Source organism: Narcine bancroftii, chromosome 9 (assembly GCF_036971445.1).
Source record: "Narcine bancroftii isolate sNarBan1 chromosome 9, sNarBan1.hap1, whole genome shotgun sequence".
Classification (NCBI taxonomy): domain Eukaryota; kingdom Metazoa; phylum Chordata; class Chondrichthyes; order Torpediniformes; family Narcinidae; genus Narcine; species Narcine bancroftii.
In genome coordinates this window covers 97098577-97118921 of record NC_091477.1, presented here as the reverse complement: position 1 = coordinate 97118921, position 20345 = coordinate 97098577, and the positions used below count along the sequence as shown (strand labels likewise).

At 39.5% G+C, this 20345-nt stretch overlaps 1 protein-coding gene across 1 annotated transcript in view; it reads right to left on the bottom strand.

Moving 5' to 3' along the window:
- usp13 (ubiquitin specific peptidase 13) overlaps positions 1–20345 on the bottom strand; it is a 93340-nt gene that overhangs the window by 34698 nt on the left and 38297 nt on the right. The window contains exons 9-12 of the mRNA XM_069896987.1: positions 18186–18257; positions 11283–11376; positions 2573–2698; positions 329–482 (exon numbers count right to left, since the gene is read on the bottom strand). Coding sequence (XP_069753088.1) covers positions 329–482; positions 2573–2698; positions 11283–11376; positions 18186–18257 — 446 coding nt within the window. The remainder of the gene's footprint in view (positions 1–328; positions 483–2572; positions 2699–11282; positions 11377–18185; positions 18258–20345) is intronic.

The following is a 20345-nucleotide window of genomic DNA, read 5'->3' as shown; positions in this document are numbered from 1 at the left end:
AAAGTGCAGAGCTCTAAACTGCACAGTGGTATTTGTGTCTGGACAACCTCTTTCTCTTTAAGGTTCAAGAGTCCTTGCAAATCTCTTTCTTAGAGTATGGAAGAAAATTATTTTACTATCTTTGAGGCAACAAAAGGTGAAGGATTATGTCAGGTAGACAGAAAATGCGAGCTCAAAGTTCCAAGAAGATCTGATAAAGTTCTGACGCAAGTTCTTAGCCCTAAAAGATTTTGTTTTTTTGTCTCCTTCTGCAGATAAACTTTTCCAGCATTTCTGGTCTTTCTTTCAGATTTCCAGAATCCACAGCTATTTGTTTATTGTCATTTACCTTTGTTAGTAGCAGCCTCCAGGACAGCAGGAAGTTGCATGATGTAGTCAACTCTCTGGGAGTATTTGACTTTCCTGGATTGGCAACATTGAACACGATCTTCTACCATAAAGCGAAAGACTTCACTGGGATCATCTGAACCGTTGTTGTTTCTCTAGAATGCAACATATAAAGGTTCTCATAAAATAAATTTAAAAAGCCATTTTCACAAATGTCAGGAGAAGTTAGCAATGCAGATTTTTTAAAGATTTAAAGTGATTTTTTTTTTAAGATTTAAAGTGATAGATTCTCATAGCACAGAAGGTGCTAATGTTATGACATATCCACCAATTTAATCCTATACCACAGCTTTTTCCCTCCATGACTCTGTAAATTCCTCTTCAAATAAAATCTGTTTTATTCCCTTTTCAAGGTGTTTATTTTACACTGTAATAACTCTCCATGAGAAAAAAAATTGATTTCACCTCTGGATGTAAAATACCTACAATAATTAAAATCAAGTTAGCCGTGTACAAATTTCTTTAACAATTTTGAACTGGTTGTCCTTCAGTAACCCATGTTTTTCAAAATAACCTATTTAAAAATTACTTCTTTAAGAGTTCTGATTTTATTCATACTTGAGAGCAAAATTCTTATCCTTTCATCTACTTAAATAAAATTATAACAGTGAAAAATCAGCAATATTAATGATAAAAAGTTATTCCCTTAATAGGTGACAGGTGAGATTATATTTGTTAAGGATAAGAAACACATTTGAACCATTTTATATCATGCACAGGCCTTAAAAGGGGAAAATATGACAATTGAAATGTGTTTGCCTGGTTTTGATAAATGCGTCTTTATTGTAGATTTTCATTGTCTTATTTCAAGCATTGGCAATTATTATTTTCTTTATGAGAAAATAATACTCAGGAATAATTCATTCTTGGTAATAGTTAATTAACATGGGCTGAGTTCCATTCCAGTTATACATTGTGTTGAAGATAAAGAGGAATATACTGAAGGTCCTTTTAAAATATTTTTCATGTGCATATTTTTAATGAACTATTCTAAATGTTAGTGAACTTGAAGCCTGCCAAAAATAATTTTAAAACTGAAATCTAGTTTCAGAAAATTATTTGTAACCGAGATTCCGTGTTAAATTATTTTATATGGAAACCAAATTAAAACCATTGTGATACTTAAAAGTCCTGGAGCAGCTCAGCAGGTCACACAGCATTGCTAGAAAGTAAAGGGTAACCATTGTTTCAGGCTTGAGCCCTTTCTCTAGATACGATCAAAAAGCAAGCAGGTGTCTGAATAAAAAGTTGCCGGGGTGGAGTGGAAGAAAGGGGAGAGGAAGGGGAAGAAGCACAGGCTAACATGTCTAATAGGTGGGATAGAAGAGAGTAGAGACACCCTCACTTCCTATCTCACCACCATTTGAGGCCCCAACCAGTTCTTCCAAGGAAAGCAACACTTAAAAGTCTGCAGGGGTCATCGACTGCATCTAGTGCTCCCTTTGTGGTCTCCTCTACATTGGAGACTGTATGCAGATTAGGAGATCATTTTGTTGAGCATCTTCGTTCTGTCCTCTGCAGGAATAGGGATCTCCTAGTGGGCAACTATTTTTATTCCATAAACTATTCCCATACTGACATGCACTGCCAAAGTGAGGCTATCTGCAAAATGAAGGAACAACATCCAATATTCTGCTGGGCACTCTCCAACCAAATGGTATTAACATTGACTTCTCCAGTTTCCATTAAACTCCCTCCCCCATCTCCCTCTTACCCTATCCCTCGAGCTCCCTACACCTTTGCCTCGCTATCACTTCTCAGCTTTGTACTCTTCTATCCTCTCACCTATATCTACCTATGGCCTCTTACCTGTTATCCTGTGCTTCTCACCCTGCCTCTCCCTCCCTCCTTCCTTTCTTTCTTTCCCCTCCCTACCCCACCTTTTTATTCAGGTGCTTGCTTGCTTTTCCCTCACCTATCGAAGGGCTCAGGCCCAAGGTGTTGGTTACCCTTTACTTCCTAGAGATGCTGCGTAATTTGCTGTGCCAGCATCTGCAAACTTTCCTGCTGAACACTGAATCGAAAAGCAGTAGTGCATTACAAATAAATTTGGTAATACAAGTAGCCAAGTAACATATCATTATTTTTCTTTGTTTAAAAGTCCAATCCATCAGCAAGAAATATGGAAGAAACCCTATCAGAAGTAATATTTAAAAACGAAGTAAAGACAAACTTGGAGACTCACATCTACAAGGTTAATCAAATGCAGAAAAAATTCTAACGCATCCTGTTGTCGATTTGATGAAAATTCTGGGTGTCCTTTTCCGACTAAGGCTTTAAACATTCTGGGTACCATGCCTTGTTGCTGGGGCTGCAATTTGTAAAAGAGAGACAATAACATGTTAAACGTGTAATTCTCAGCTGAATGAACAAATGACGTATCAGTCACCACCATAGTGAATAGTGGAACAGGCTCGAGTAACTGACTAACTTATGCTGCCCACTTATTGATCAAGCTGATCGAATGTAAGGTGTAAATTTAGGAGAGAACATAGAATAATACATCAGTGGAACAGTCCCTTTAGCCCATGTTGCTATCATTGATCTGATGCCATTTTAACTCATTCCATCTGCATGCACAAGGTCCTTATCCCTCGAATCCCTGCTTGTATATGTGCCTCTAAAGCACTGCAATCATATCTGGTTCTGAAACCTCCCTTAACAGACTGTTGCAAGCACCTTCCATTCTCAGTGTTAAAATTTAGCCTTGCACATATCCTTTAAACTTTATCCCTCTCATCTTAAACCTGCACCCTCTCGTATTTGACTTTTCCACTGTGGGATAAAGACTATTTACCCTATCCATACCTCTCATCATGTTATATGCTTCTATCAGGTGGCCCCCTAAGCCTCAGATACTACAGTGAAAACAATCCAAGTTTATTAAAACTCTTCTTATAGCTAATATGCTCTAATCCGGGCAACATGCTCTAATCTGGGCAACATTCTGCTGAACTCTTCTCCAACCTCTCCAAAACCTTCACATCCTTTCCATAGTGTGGCAACTGGAGCCTCACACAATCTCCAAATGTGGTCTGCGCAAATTTTTATACATTTACAACACGATTTGTTATCTTTTATACTCAACACCCTGGCCAATAGAGACATGCATGCTGTATGCTTCTACACCAACCTAGCCATTTGTATAGCCACATTCAGGGAGCCAAGGGCATGCACCCCAAGATCCCCATTTTTATCAGTGTTCTTAATGCCCTTCCTGGTTCTGGTTTACTTTTTTTAACCCGCAAAAATGCTTCGCCTTGCACTTGTTCATATTAAACTCCATCTGCTCTTTGTCTGCCCAAATGTCTAACTAATCTGCATTTCACTGCATCCTTTGACAAACTGCCTCACTATCCACAACACCACCAATTTCCGCATCGTCTGCAAACTCATCAGACAATTTACATATTCATCTAAATAATTTACATATATTGTAAACAGCACTGATCTTTGCAGAGTGCTTGGTCACGGTACACGGAAAATGCACAGCAAAATTAAGTCAATTCAGAAAACAAATTATATAAAAGCAGAAGTAACAGAACATATGGTAGAAACTTCAATAACTTCTCCCGATAGCCAGAGGGAGTTCTCTAGTGCACAGAATCAATAGTTGTCGCCGAAAGCAGGAAAAATGCCGAAAGCAGTGTAAAATCAGCAGGCTGATTATAAGAGAACTACAAAATCATCTCCTCATCATAATATGCAGTGTTAAAATAGTTTTCCACATAGGTAAAGAAACAACATTTGCATTTTCACCACAATGCCAAGATCTCACCATGTTAAACAAAAAGACAACAGGCCCCTTGGATTATAGAGGACAAGTTGTACTCCCCACTGCTTCTCATTCCCTACATTTAGCTTCTCCTCTTGATTGGATACACATTCCTACAGACTTTCCTTCTAGTACATGGTGCATATTCGAGCACTCTCTAATGAGTGAGAGAAAAATGCATCAGCTTTAGTCAACTTATTCAACTTTTGTTTCAAGATCTGTTTCAGAAGTTGAAGAAATTCTATAGGGTGGAACAAAAAGATGAGAATCAAACACGAAAGTCTATAGACACTGTGGTTGTAGGAAAAAATCAGAATATTAGAGGAAGAAAGCAGGTCTTGTAGCACCCATAGGAGTTAAAGATATATTACCGATGTTTCAGGCCTGAACCTTTCCTCAAGGAATGAGCAAAAAGCAGGCAAGGGGCCAATATTAAAAAATGATGAAAAGGGAAGAATGGGAGGGGGAGGAGCTCAGGGCAACAGACAAGCAGTGTTAATGATAAGAGAGCAGGAGAGAGGAAAGGTGATAATTGATTGGCGGAGGGGATTTTGTTTTTGGGTCTGTGAAAGTAGAATTGGGGAAAGGGGACAGAGGGAAAAGGGAAGTGTTCACTTGTGAATCTTCAGGGGTCATCTAGTGCATCCGGTGCTCCTATTATGGCCTTCTCTACATCAGAGAGACTGGCCACAGACTGGAAGATCATTTTGTTGAGCACCTCAACTCTTTCTGCCGCAATAGCATGGATCTCCCTGAAGCAAATCATTTCATTTCCATGTCCATTCCTTGCCGATATGTCTATCCATGGTCTCATGACTGCCAGACTGAGGCCACTCACAAATTGGAGGAACAACACCTCATATTCCATCTGGGCAGCCTCTACTAACATAGTCCTCTCTGGTTTCCGCTAGCCCACTCTCCCCCTCATCTTTCCCTTTCCCTATGGCTCCTTTCCTCAGTCTGTCTCTCTTCCCTTTATTCCTCTGTCCCCCTTCCCCAACTCTGCTTTCACAGAGGCAAATAAACACCCCTCCCCCATCAATTTTCACCTTTCCTCTCTCCTATTCTCTTATCATATTCAATAATGGCATCACAGTTGATGTAGTGGTTAGCGCAATGCCTTTACAGCGCCAGCGATCTGGACCAGGGTTTGAATCCCGCACTGTCTGTAAGGAGTTTGTACGTTGTCACCGTGTCTGCGTGGATTCTCCCCAGGGGCTCCGGTTTCCTCCCACCATTCAAAATGTACTGGGGGTGTAGGTTAATTAGGTGTAAATTGGGCAGCATGGACTCATGGGCCGAAATGGCCTGTTACCGTATATCTAAATTTAAAAATAAATTAACACCTTTTGTCTGTTGGTCTGTACTCCTTCCCCTCCCATTCTTCCCTTTTCACCAGCCTTTAATATAGGTCCCCTGCCTGCTTTTTACTCATACCTTGAGGAAGGGCTCAGGCCTGAAACGTTGATAATATATCTTTACCTCCCATGGGTGCTGCAAGACTGGCTGGGTTCCTTCAGCATTTCTGTTTTTAGAACAAAAAGATGAGAGAGATTTAGTTTTAAAAAAACACAGGGAAAGCAGTATAATAATTAACCAATAGAAGATAAAATGATAGAGGACATAAAAGAACAAGGAATAAGAATGAATATTGTACTTTCAAACTGGAGCATAAACAAAGTAGAAGTTGAGGGACCAGTTGATCAGGTAGCTCCAGCAAGGGACCCAGTCCTTATTCATGGACAAACCACCACAGGCAACTCAGTGAGAGGGGAAAGAGGCTGGATAATCGAGAAATTTTAACACTTCTGAGGGGGAAAAAAACTCACTCCCCGTGGGAAGAAAGTAAATACGCTGCAGAGGAAGGCAAGTTGTGGTGTAGCTTTCAGAGGTCTGAGGGGTTTTGGGAACACAGGAGCCAAGTATATCTTCCTAAATGGTAAACTACCCACCCCACCACAAGACAGTGGACCATTTTTTGAGTGCACTCAAGGCATCCTCAAATGTAAATTGTAACTTCACACAAGGCTACTTAATAAGACAAAAAAAAAGCCCATGGTACAACAGGATACATACTAGCATGGATAGAGCATTGGCAGATTGGCAGGAAGCAGAGAGATGGAATACAAGGATCTCATTCTGGTTGGCTACCAGTCGCTAGTGCTGTTCTACAGGAGTCAGTGTTGGAGCTGCTTCTTTTTATGTTGTAAGTTAATAATTTGGATTATGGAGTGATTGGCTTTGTAGCCAAGTTGCAGATGATACAAAGGTAGATGGAAGACCAGGTAGTGTTGACAAAATGGGGAGAATGCAGAAGGACTTAGATTAGGAGAATGGGCAGATGAAAATACAATGTTAGGAAGTGTAGGGTCATGCACTTTGGTAGAAAAAATTAATGAGCAGAGTATTTTGTAAATGAGGAGATTAGTGAAAATACCCAGATGCAAAGGAACCTGGGAGTCCTTGTGCAGGATAGCCTGAACATATACTTGCAGGTTCAGTCAGTGGTGAAGAAGGAAAAAGCAACGCTGGCATTCATTTCACAAGGAATAAAATATAAGAGCAGGGAAGTAATGTTGAGGATTTAAAAGGTACTGGTGAGAGTGAGACGTCACAGAGTATTGTGAGCAGTTTTGGGCTCCTCATTTAAGAAAGGATGTGCTGATATTGGAAAGGGTTCAGAGGAGGTTCACAAGGACAATTCCGGGAATGAAAGGGCGAGCATTTGACAGCTCTTGGCCAGTACTCATTGGAATTTAGGAGAATTGGGGGGAGGGGGGGGTCCTCATTGAAACACTTTGAATGCTAAAAACATGGAAAGAGTAAATGTAGAAAGGTTGTTTCCCGTGATGGAAGTATCTAAGACAAAACAGCACAACTTTAGAATTGAAGGGCATCCACTTAGAACAGAGATGCAAAGGAATTCCTTTAGCCTTTGTTGCCACAGGCAGAAGGCCAGGTCATTGGGTGTATTTAAGGCAGAGATTGAGAGGTTCTTGATTATCCAGGGCATCAAAGGTTATGGGAGAAGACCAAGCATTGGTGGAAAAATAGGTCCGCTCATGATTAAATGGCTTTTGTTGGGCTGAATATCCTATTTTTATTCCTGTATCTTATGGTCTATTATCTGGAACTAATAAGTGATGCTTGTGTAAAGCATGTCTGATTCTAATTGAAGATCCATATCTTAATACTAGACATGGTTCATATCTGTTTCAGGCTGGCAGACCACCACCTGTGAACCTTTCAATGTTAACACTGATAACAAGATCAGGGGCACTCTGGAACCTAACAGGTGGCCACTTTTGGTTGTCAGCTATGAACCACCACCTACTAGATTGCTAATATAAAAACGTAAAATGCTGGAAATACTCAGCCGATCAGGTTGCGTCAATGGAGAGACTACACAGTGTCCATATTTCCAGTTGATGATGCCTCATCAATTTCAAATTTCCAGCAATTTTTACTTTACTTTTGCAGTATGAATGGGAATGTTGGAGAATGCTATGGAATTTGTGGCTGATGAATCCATTAACCTAAAAAAAATCCAGAGCAGTGAAATCTGAAAGAACCACTCATAGCCCACCACCCAACTCACAGCACCCTCTTCCCATTCCCCCCCAGGCTACAGATTATGTTCCAGGAGGGCTTACACAATGAAATGTATCCTGCACAATCCTATAGGTAGATCCCATGCATTATACTTGGCTATAGACATATATGGCAGGAATGGCCCCTTACCCATTTGCTTTCTTCAGTGGCCTAATAGCATGGAATAGATCCATGCATGCCAAATTAATTAGGAACAAAAGTTCTTAAATGCTGGCCAGAATATATGTACCATGAATAGCACCCTAATACAGGATTAAATAGTCACAGAAGAATTCTCCCTGTACTTGGAGGTAAAATCCAGGCTTCAAACTCTGAACAGAATACAGCTTATATACAATACAAAAAGTATGCTAAAAAATCTATAGGATATTAAGAGGTGACTCGGGTATGGCATAATTAAAATTTAAGAATCATTTGCAAGTGAAATTCTCTTGCATTGGAACTAATTGCTAACAAATTATCATTTACAGATTTTGCATGTCTCATTTGCATTATTAATCCTGCCTATATTTATGTCTGCATTTATGCTAGGTAACAGTCCCAGCACTCTTTGCACATTTTTGGTGCCCAACATATCAGGAATCCAAAATGATGAAGTTCTTAATGTAAGAAATAATAAGACATTATGGAGTTAATAAGAACAATTATCCAACCCTTGTTATGTCAGAATCATGGAACAAGGATTAAATGGTAAACACCAACCAACAGTGTGGACCTTAGATGGCCTTTTCAAGTTCTATAATTACAAACATTAAGAACCAAAATTCATAATGCAATCTAGTGCTATAAATATGGATGTGAAGCAGAAATTCACTTCGAATACAAATCAGTTTCCATGGCCTAAATTAACTGCCAAGTGATGCAGAATGAAATCTTCTCTAGATCTCAATAAAAAAATGATTATAAGTCACGTTCCATTGGAGTGTCAATAATCACAAACTTTCAGGGGATTCTTTTTAAAATATTCAAATTATTGCAGCGATTTTAAGCACCTTTAAGTCAAGTTTATTGTCATATGATTACAACCCGACAAAACAGCATTCTCCAGTCCTCAGTGTAAAACATGCAGACACACAACCAGACATAACACACATATAGACAAACAATACATATGCATGACAAGCATTTCATCTATACAAATAAATAAATAGTAAGATTTTTATATATAAAGAGAGAAAGAGAGAGATAAATAAATATCTAGATAGATAAATATTCTTTCATTAATATGAGCATCTTGGATGATTAGTGTGAGCAGTTCCTTTGGTCTTCTCACTGTCCATGGGATGAAGTTGTTCTTCAGCCTGGTGGTGCTGGTTCTGATACTCCAGTATCTCTTCCCCAATGGGAGTAACTGAGAGCTGCTGTGTACAGGGTGAAAGGGGTCCTCAATGATTTTATGTGCCTTCTTCAGACAAAGATCCTGGTAATCACATTGATGAGGAGGGGAAGGAGTCTCCAGTGATCCTCTCTGCCACTCTTTATAGTCCTGTGAATTGACTTCTGATTCATTTCTCTGCAGCAACCGTACCACACTGGGATGCAGCCAGCCAGGATGCTCTCAATAAAGCTCCTAAAGATGTTTAACATAATGGTGGCCAGTAGCTGTGCCCGCTTCAGTCCTCTCAGGTTGTTGCACCTTCCTGACAAGTGAGGAGATATTGAGTGTCCATGATAGGTCACTAGTTAACTCCAATGAATTTGGTGCTCTCCACTCTCTCTACTACAGAATTGTTGATGTGTAGTGGAGGGTCATCATTCCTGGTCCTCCTGAAGTCCTTGATCAACTCTGTCTTGTCTACATTGAGACTCAGGTTGTTGCTCTCACACCATTTCACGAGATTTTCCACCTCTTCTCTGTAGTGCGACTAATCATTGTTGCTAATAAGGCCAATAACTGTTGTGTAATCCGCAAACTTGATGATACTGTTGGAGTGGGATCTCTAATGCAGTCATGGGTCAGTAGTGTGAACAGGAGTAGGCTGAGCACACATTTCTGGGTATACCAGTGCTCAGTGTGCTGGTGCTCAACATTTGGCTACCAACTCAAAATGACTGTAGTCTTTCCATGAGGAAGTTCATGATCCAGTTACAGAGAGGGGTGTTGAGTCCCACTGGCTTCTCCACCAGCCTCTGGGGAATTATCATTTTAAACACAGAGGTGAAGTTAATGAACAGCAGCCTGGTGTATGAGGCACCTCAAAGACGTCTCAATCAATGGAAACTATTTAGTTGTAAGTACAATTACAAAATGCTACTGTTATTTTGCTTAATTCTTTCTCCTCATTTCTTATTCCCATAGACCTCGCAACTTTAAATTGCTAAGTTATCACTCACTGGCTCTCTACATTTCTATAAAACTACCTGAACTGAACAAAAAATTAAGACCTACCAGAGATGGACATGGGAAATGTGAAATAAAGACAAAATATTGGAAGCTCTTCACCTCTGACCTGAAATGTTAACTTTCTTACTATGCTCACTGTCTGATCGGCTGAGTGTTTTCAGTATTTTTTTATTTCAGATTTCTAGCATCTGCATTCACTGAGAACATGAAACCAGAGCATTAATGAATGAAGCCATTGACTATTCTTTCCATACATGGGAGAATGTTAACGGAGTGAAATGACATCCTTTACCAATCAAACAGATTAAGTCATTCACAGGAAGCTTGGTTCCTTGGCATTTTCAATGCAGATAGTTATGAATAACAAGAAAATAAATTGCATCAGTGTATCCTATGACTTATCAATTAAAAATGAAAGAGATATATTTGCAATTAAAGGGACAAGTATAATAATTCTTGAACAATGCTAGATATCGTCTATACTTGTTAATTTTCTTCATGCCAAGACCTTGAAAATCTGCAGGCAAATTATCCCAAAAAAAATGCACCTGGATCCCACTCAGCAAGGCTCCAGTAGCAATTCCTGTGGACTTGGGAATCAGGAGCGTATTCCTTATTTTACAAATGTCAACCTCTTCCTTATAGCATGCTGAGAATTCTCCTGGACTTGGAGCCTTAAAAACAGAATTTTCGAGAGGGACTGCAATACTCAGCCACAGCTATTTCTCATTTAGTGCAAGCAAACAAGGATTACTCTCAACTTTCTGAAAGATGCAAAGTAAGTGAGAAGGGAGGAAAAAGCATTATGGAAGTAGTAACGTTATGGAAGATAGGAAATCAAATAGGTAAATGTTCATGAAGTCAGTATCAGTCTAAAAGACTAATTCCAAGGACTTCCAGTATGATTCTTCTTCAGCCAAAGAATAGAAAATTTGGTAAAACAAGTCCTAAAAATAGATTCCATAAACATTTAACTACTCTTGGCTACACAATCCCAATTTTGCTTGCAGCAGGCACAACACAGCTCATTTATGCAAAACATGTTGATGACATGCCATGGCCACACATAACAATGTACTATTGTGACTGCCACTGGGAGTTATAACTGTTCCTTGCACTTCCTCCATGTCATACATAGGTCTGAAGCCAATGACAATCAAATACCTTGTTTTCTTCTTTCATCACTTGTTCAATAACCTCGGACTTCATTGGAGGTTTGGAGTACTGACCTGAGAGGAGTGCATGTCCTAGCTTAGCCCTTTGGGGGAAAAAAAAAAGCACAGCTCTCAGATAAATTATTATACAAGTAAATTGTTCTATTCATTGTACACTCTGTTCAACTGCAGCTTTCAAAGCAAAATCATTCATGGGCAATTTTCATTCCTTGTTCTAATCTCATCAGTCGCATACAAAACAGGAGGCGTCACCCAGAGGTACAATGCAAGGTCATCATTTCCAAGTACCACAAATTTACATCAGGTCTGGCAAGGTGCTAAGCAGATGAAGTGAGAGCAGAAAATAAATGGAATAAATGTTGTAATTCAGATAGGCGTTACTATTTTCTGTGAAAATCAGTGGTAAAAGGAATGGAATTTAAGGATTAGCCATCTACCCACTCCCAGCCCCATCACTTCTCAGCTTCTTCCCTTCACGCCTGCATCCATCTATTACCTGAGACCCTGTGCAGCTCTTCCTTGGCTGCTCAACAACCACCCACTCCCCACCGTCCTGTGATGTTTCTTTTATTACAATAAAGAAACTGGAGTTCTTTTTAAAACCACTAGATTTATTAACTAAGCAAACAGCACATACACATGTCAGACCTCATGTGGTGGCATCCATCTTGAATCCCAAGATGCAACAGCTTCCCAAGCTGCAACATTCCCCAGATGCTACACACTTTGACTCCTCCTGGTGGTAGCACTCTATCACTAAATCCCCTTTCCTTGAGATATTTAATCTAACATGACACATTAATTCAGTACTCTTTCAATTTAAAGTTCAACACAAACATAACATGAACATAAGCAGCACAAACATTTAAGTGTGTGGTTCTTTTTCTTTTATAGATTCAGTCTATCAGGTGCTTTGACAATTTGCATGGATCTTCTTAACCCAGGTGCTTGTATTGGCTCTGCTGGTCCACTACTGTCTAGCATGAATAGTGTTTCCTCTGTTTCTGTGGAAACTGAATCCTCTGCATTTATCTGTTCCTGCAGCATCTCTGGCATTTTCAGCAGGCTCCTTTGATTCCTCCTCAGTATTTGACCCTCCTCTGTTCCGATAGTGTAGGATCTTGGATTTACTTCTCCCAGAACAGTGGCTTTTTGTCCCAAATGTTGGAATCTCTGAGTTTTATTATGTCACGTTGCCAGTAGCCCCAAGCTTCTCGCAGACTTGTCATAGTTTGCCTTTTGTCTCACTTGCAGATGCTTCTGTTTCCGTTTGACATCTTGGATCTTGTTTGGGTCTGCAGAGCAGGGAAGCGTAGTGCATAGTCTACATCCCATCAGAGGCTCAGCAGGTTACATGCCATGTTCAAGTGGTGAAGCTCTGTAACTCAATAGAGCTAGATACAGATCTCAGCCACTGTCTAGTGCTTTCTTGAGCAACAGTTTAACTATATGAACTCCTTTCTCTGCTTTGTCGTTCAACTGTGGATTCAGGACTTGAAGTCACATGTTGAAAATCATGCTTTTCTGCAAAGTTCTGGAATCCTCTACAGGTATAACATAGTTCATTGTCACTGTAGTCAATTTGATGAATTCCATGTCTTGCAAAGATTGATTTCATATATTAGATCACACAAGTAGCAGACATGCTAGAAAGCAGCACAATCTCCAGAGAGTTCAATAGATAATCAATAACCAGCAAGTAATTCTTTCCATCCATGTGGAACAAATCAGTCTCAATTTTCTGCCATGGTTCCGCTGGTACATCAGTTATTATCATGGGTTCCTTTGCCTGCTTTGCATGATGTTTCAAACAGGTCTCACAGCTGGAAACCATCCTGTCAATGTTAGCATTTATCTCTGGTCAATAAACAGCAGTTCTGGTACTTTTCTCACATTTATCCATTTCAAGGTCTCATATTCCCTTTACAGCATCTCTTGTCAGAGTGATTGAGGAATGGCAATTCTGATCTGTCTGAGTAGAAGCCCATTGACAACACTCAGCTTTGTCTGATGTTGTAGAAAGGCCGACATTCACCTCTAGGTCATTCTTCATTCAGATTCTTGATGACTTTCTGTAGAACTGTGTCATTTTCTGTTTCAACTGTGATCTCTTTGGATCTCATGTCAGATACGGGAAGAGATTCAGTGATCAGATTCACATCGGTCTCTGTGGATCTCTCATTGTGTGCTTCACTCGGCGTTGTTGCCCTGGATAATGTATCAGCTAACACAATAAGTTTTCCTGGTGTGTACACCAATTCAAAGTCATAAAGTTGTAGCTTTATCATCAGTCTTTGGATTCTCAGTGACAGTTCACTGAGATTTTTCTTGATTATTGCTAATTATGGCTTGTGGTCTGTCTCTGGCATGAATATTGGTAGACCATATACATAATTGTGGAATTTCCCAAGTCCATAGATCAGATTTAGACACTCTTTCTCGATCTGTGCATATTGACATTCAGATGTTGTCATCGTCCTTGATGCATATGCTACTGGCCTCCAATCTTTTCCTGTAGCCTGAAACAGTGTTGTACCAATTCCATCTGTATTCATTCATGGATATTTTCATCTTCCTGGATGCATAAAAGAATGTCAAAAGCACTGGTTCTGGAGTTAGAATGGTCTTCAGTCACCCCCATTCTTCATGGTTGTCCGTCCACTTGAATTCACATTTGTCCTGTAACAACTTCTTTAGGTACACTGTTTTGGAAGATGGGTTTGATATGAATTTATCAATGAAACTGATCATTCCCAGCACTCTCAATATGTCTTTTTTTTATCAGAGTCTGGGCATCTCTAAAATTGCTTTCACCTTGCTCTACACCTTCCTCTGACAGTTTATCTCCCAAAAAGGTAATTTCTCTCACACCAAACTGACTTTTTTCTCTGTTTAACTTTAATCCATACTTCTGGTTGTGTTGTAGCACTTTGATGAGCCTTTTGTTGTGTTGTTTCTATGAGGATCCCTCCCCCCCCCCCTCCCCCATAGGATCATGTCGTCCATGTACACAAGTACAACATTTATGCCTTCTATGATGTGCTCCATTGTCCTGTGGAACACTTCTGGAGCTGAGGAAATTCCAAAAGACATCCTCAGACAGGAGTATCAGCCAAATAGTATATTAAATGTACAGTATTTTGTGCTACCATCATGCAGTTTTATTTGCCAGAAGCCCTGAATGTTTCCAATTTAGTGAAAAACTTTGAACCGACCATCTCACTTGTAATTTCATCCCTCGTCCAAATCTGATAATGTTCCTTCTTTATAATGGCATTCAAGTTCATGCGCATGCATAGGTCACCCTTGTTTTTTGACACAAACCAATGAATTCACCCATTCTGCAGGCTCCTTCACTTTCTTTATGACCCCTAGTGCCATCATTTGGTCGAGTTCCTGCTTTAATTTTTCTTTTAATGCCGCTGGAACCAGCCTCGGGGCATGCACTACTGGCTGAGCATCCTCCTTTAACATATCCTATAGGTGAATGGTAGAACTCCAAATCCCTTGAAGATGTCAGGAAATTGATCCAGAATTGTCTCTACACTGTTCTGTGCATGGTCACTGATAATGTGACCTCTTCACCAGCTTTAAGTTTTCACATGCTTTGTCACCAAGCAGTGAATAATGCCCATCTGGGACTACTGTGAACCTTAGATGGTGCTCTTTAACTTTCACCATGAGTTTACATGTATCTTTTGTGTCAATGCTCTGTCCATTGTATGCTTTGAGCAGTACAGAATTTGCATGGATGTATGGCTTTATCTTCATTATCCTGGTGTCGCACTCAGAGATCAAATTGACCTTTGCCCCTGTGTCTAACTTGAAAGGAATAATTATTCCATTTGTAGGCAATGACACAGTCCATTTATCCTGCTCAACACTGTTCACTTCCTGCACCACCATGCCACGAAAATTGTGTCACTGAGAGAAATTTTTTTCTATAGTGTGTACACTTTTAGCTTCCCTTTGGAAAAGCATTCCTTTGCATAGTGATTCTGCCCTTTGTACTTGTTACAGACTTTTCCATAAGCTGGGCATTACTTCGGTGCATGTTTAGGGTCACATCATTTACAATTGAATGTTTCTTCATCTTTTTGTTGTTTCCTGTATCTCACATTTTGTTTGCGCGTGTGTGTCCAGACATTGTGGCTATGACTATGTCTTCATTTTCACTGGCTTTTACACGATCATCAAATTTTCTCACATGCTACAGAGCTGGTTTACTGAGGTGGCATATCTTCACAGCTCCAGCTAAGGTAAGCTTTGCCTCTCGCAGCAACCTCTCTCTCACTTTCTGATCATTAATTCCGAACACAACTTGATCACAGATCATTAAATCATGCAGTGACCCAAAATTGCACGTTCTTGCTTTTAATTTTAAGTCTGTTAAAAAATATATCAACGCTCCCTCCCTGCATCTGTGTGCGCAAGCAAACCACATACCGCTTGAAGGTTTCATTTTTCTTTGGTGAACAGTGTTCATCAAACATCTCAATAACCTTGTCAAATTTTCTCTAGTCTTCTGCCTCGGCAAAAATAAATGTGTTGAAAACCTCTAAAGCTTGAAGTCCCACCACGGTAAACAGCAGCGCAATCTGTGTATCCAGTTCGCTATTGATTCCAATGGCTTGCAGGTACAGCATTGTTTAAACAGCCTCCACTCACGGTCGATATTTCCAGTCCATTTTAGCATTAGGAATTTTTAAACTCTTCATATTTTCACTGCTGATATCAAATGTTATTCACTATGCACACTGTGTCTTTCTTTTTTTCCTTTCTCTCCTGTGCACAGCAGAACTTGGTTGTGTCTTCCACTCTTTATTACAATAAAGAAACTAGGGTTCTTTTTAAAACAACTAGATTTATTAACTAAGCAAACAGTATTAAGGACAGAACATACACATGCCAGACCTCATGTGGAAGCATCCATCTTGAATCAACCCAAGATGCAACAGAATTCCCAAGATGCAACATTCCCCAGATGCTACACACCTGTCTCTGACTCTTCCTAGTGGTAGCACTCTATCACTACACACCCCTCCCCATCTTTTTACTCAGATACCTGCCTATTTTTTTGGCACTCCTGAAGCAAGGCTCAGACCCAAAATATTTGTGTGGATGCTGTGTTATTTGCTGAGATTCTCCAGTGCTTTTATGTACCACAGAGTGACTGAAAATGTGTGGCCAGAGAGACAAAGGTCAATCTACTGATGTGCTGGAGAAGATACGAGAAAGTGAGTTAAACAAGAAAGTCTGCAGACACTGTGATTGTATTTTAATGCATAGAAGTGCTGGAGAAACTCAACAGGCCACACAGCATTCTTTATGGCAAAGATAGATAGCTAATCTTGGATATGTATCTTTGCCATAAAGAATGCTGTGTGACCTGCTGAGATTGTCCAGCAGTTATGTGATTCTGGCTGATTTTTATCTGCTCTGAGAGAATCTCCATCCAGTGGTCCAAATATGAACAAGCAAAATTATACAGAAGGGCAACATTTCAATTCTGAGTACGTTAGGGACCAAAATCTAATTTTTTATTTTTTTTTTTATTTTTCACACCATAAATCACATTAGCCATGATACACACTTTTTCCTTTTCACACATATACAGTGACGAAGCAACCATATCGCTTTGACAAACTGTTAGGATTCATGACCTTTTATTTCCACAATGCTGAAAACGAATGAGCTGAAGAGAAGGTTGAAAGAGCACTTTGTGGCAAATGCTGACCTGCTCACAGCTGTGTAATCAAAGAATATCCTGATGCATGTTGTATTACGATTTAGCTTGTAAAGATAAAATTATTATTTTTCCAATCCATGAACAAAAGAAATATGTCCATGCAGAATATGGTGAATTTATTCATTCAGCTTTCTCACAATTTAATTAATGTACAAGTTTTGATCATTCACTTGTCTTCATTGATAATTTTTAATAAATGAGAAATAATTTTGCAGAGTTTGAGTGTTAAATAGTACATTTACTAGCAAACCAGAAGATTAAAAACTAATTCTTCATGGTAAAAACTTAAAGTTTTTATTTATATACAAACTTTGCATTGAAAATGGAGGAAAACTGAATGAAGTGTAATTGCTGAAGGGATTTCTGGCACATTTTCCCACGGACAATTTATTTTGTTCATCTTTTTCCCATCACTAACACAACATGCATCAAGATAATTTTTCAGGACATAGCAATGAGCAGTGAACATTTTTACCATAAAATGTTCTTTAAGCATGGCTTCTGCTGTGTTGAAGACTTTTTTTCTCACCTTCAAGACAGTATTAGCAATAAATGCTTGCAGTTTGTTGGAAATATTAGCATGGTAATAATCAATATGATTCTTGTTTCATGATCTTAATAAAATCTCGTCAGGATCAAAATTCTCTCCTTTCTTTCATTTTCCACTTACCAGGGCCTCTCAGTGACCTGCAGTTTGCAAGTTTATTCTCTGTCTTGTAAGAAACGTGATGAGAAGGGAGCAGAGGCTGCTCCCCACCCCAATATTTTCATCTGTTAGCTTAGGGCCTAACCCATCAGTGACAGCTAAAGTGAAAAAGGCATCTGACCACATGAAGGGCCTGATTTCTTGAACATGGTGTGAAGCCTGAGCATTTTCATCCCATACCTGGGCAGCCAAGCACTGGAAATGTTCCCAAATGACTTGTTCATTTGTGCCGTGGTTCCATCCTACATGAAAGGTGCCATTCTTCCTGCTCTTCAATTCTCACAGGAGAACATAGCCCTCTTAGTAGTTCAACTGACTAAGTTCCAAATCATTCCACCTTTCAACCCAATGAATCCCTACTCTGTCTTTAATAAATCACATGGATCCATTTGGTAACACTTCCAGCCAAATTTTTTTTTAGAAAATTTACTACTTACATCTGCGTTTCAAAATCTTGTGTTGGATCCAGAGGAGAATAATCAAATATTCTTTGGAGGTTTCCAACATACCTATAAAACAAATGCACTGTAAATACACCTTCTGGATTTGGGATAGATAACGGTAAATCTAAACACACCCTCCTCTGGATCCTGTGTCACAAGGTCAATGTTGAAATTTTAAAAGGTTGAGTTGGAAATACTGATGTCCTGATAATCCTTCTAGATAAGCTTGGTACTGAATACCATGCAACAGCATGTATTACGTCTTTATACCCTTCATATGTTCAAAAATAAAGATATTTTTTAAATTTTATTTTTACTTTTCTACCAGTCTTTCTTCCCAAGTTTTGTCTTTTGCAATCTTTATTTCATTCTTTGTATTGTTTTTAATCATTTACACATTTCCTCTTTATATTCCCCCTTGGCTAAGTGAGCACATTTGTTATTTTGCATTTTCCTTCTGGATGAGGCCATTTAGCCCATCAAATCTATGTAGTCTCTCAGAACAACCCCATATAATTTTTTGTAACCTATTTTATCCACCATACCCATTAATTTCCCTCCAATTCTCCTGCCATTCACACATATTAGGGGTAATTTACAATAGCCGACTAATTTGCCAACCAGAACATCTTTGGGATGCAAGAGAAAACCCGCTCACCCATAGGGAGAAAGTGCAAACTCACACCAACATTCCCAATGGTCAGGTTCATCACAGGTCATTGATTCAGAGAGGAAGCAGCAATCCCTCTTGTTATTTCTGATTGGTAGAAATGCTGACAACAGATATATGAATTAAGAACTAAGAGGCATAGTTCTAAGATTCAAGGAAGTAGATTTAAGGCAGAGATGAGGAAGAACTGCTTCTCAAGGAAGCAGTCACATTAAATTTATTTAAGATACAGATAGATGTTTACATAGTAGGGGAATTAAAGGTTGTGGGGAAAATGCAGGTAAGTGGATCTGAGCCCACAGTCAGATCAGCCATGATCTCATGGAATGGTGGAGTAGACTTGAAAGTCAAATGGACAATTCCTGCTCCTATATCTTATATTCTCAATGAGTAAGACCAGATACTGTGTTGGATTCAGCAGCAGATTAGCACAGGTCTGAGGAATCTCTAAAGGAAAGCTATCCGCATAATAAATAATGAGCACCATTTCCTTGTTGTTGGCTTATGAAATCCAGATCAATATTTCTCTTTGTATACCTTCAAATTTTTCTTTCAAAATATTTTGTTCAACCCCTTTTTCAACCTACTAGTTAAAAATATCAGAAGATTGACCCATTTTCCTCTTCTAGCCAGAAATGGCACTGAACGCTCATTTTCTTCATGATCTTCTTGGCCATTTTGATGATCCTCTGTATTGACTTCCAGTCCGATGCTTTGTGGCTACAGTATCACCAATGATTCAGCAGACAGGGTGCTCTCAATTGTGCTATGACATTATGTTCATCTGTGATTATTATATGTGCTGAACAACGTGTGTGCATGTGTGCACACCATGGTCCAGAGAAACACTGTTAGTCAGTCAAATGATAATAAACTTAATTTGATATCGCAAAAGTCATGCTGATTAGTCAATCAGTTGGCCACTGTAATTTATTCAAGAGATAGGATCTGGGAAGGATAAAAGAGAATAAATGTCTCTTGGCCGACAGATTAAGTGGGCCAAAATCCTGTTTCTGTGCTGCAGAACTCCACTTAGGACAGTGTCGGAACCAGAGACAATGAGGGGAAAAATTGCAAAGCATGTGGCTCAAAAACTGAAAGCACAGTTTCACTGATGCACCTGCTGTAAACAGGATTAGATCCTGGAGTGATGTATGGCAGGAGTTAGGCCCTTACGGCATACCTGGCAGGGTGCTGAAAATCTGCACCAACCGACGAGCCGGAGTGTTCATGGACATTTTCAACTTTTCATTGCTGCTGTCAGAGGTTCCCACCTGCTTCAAAAGGGCATCAATCATCCTGGTGCCCAAGAAGAGTAGTGCGAGCTGCCTCAGTGACGACCGCCCACTAGCACTAACTTCTACTGTGATGAAATGCTTTGAGAGGATGGTCGTGGTCAGAATTAACATGTACCTAAGCAAAGATCTGGACCCACGGCAATTTGCCTATCGTCACAATCACTCCACAGCATATACAATATCGCT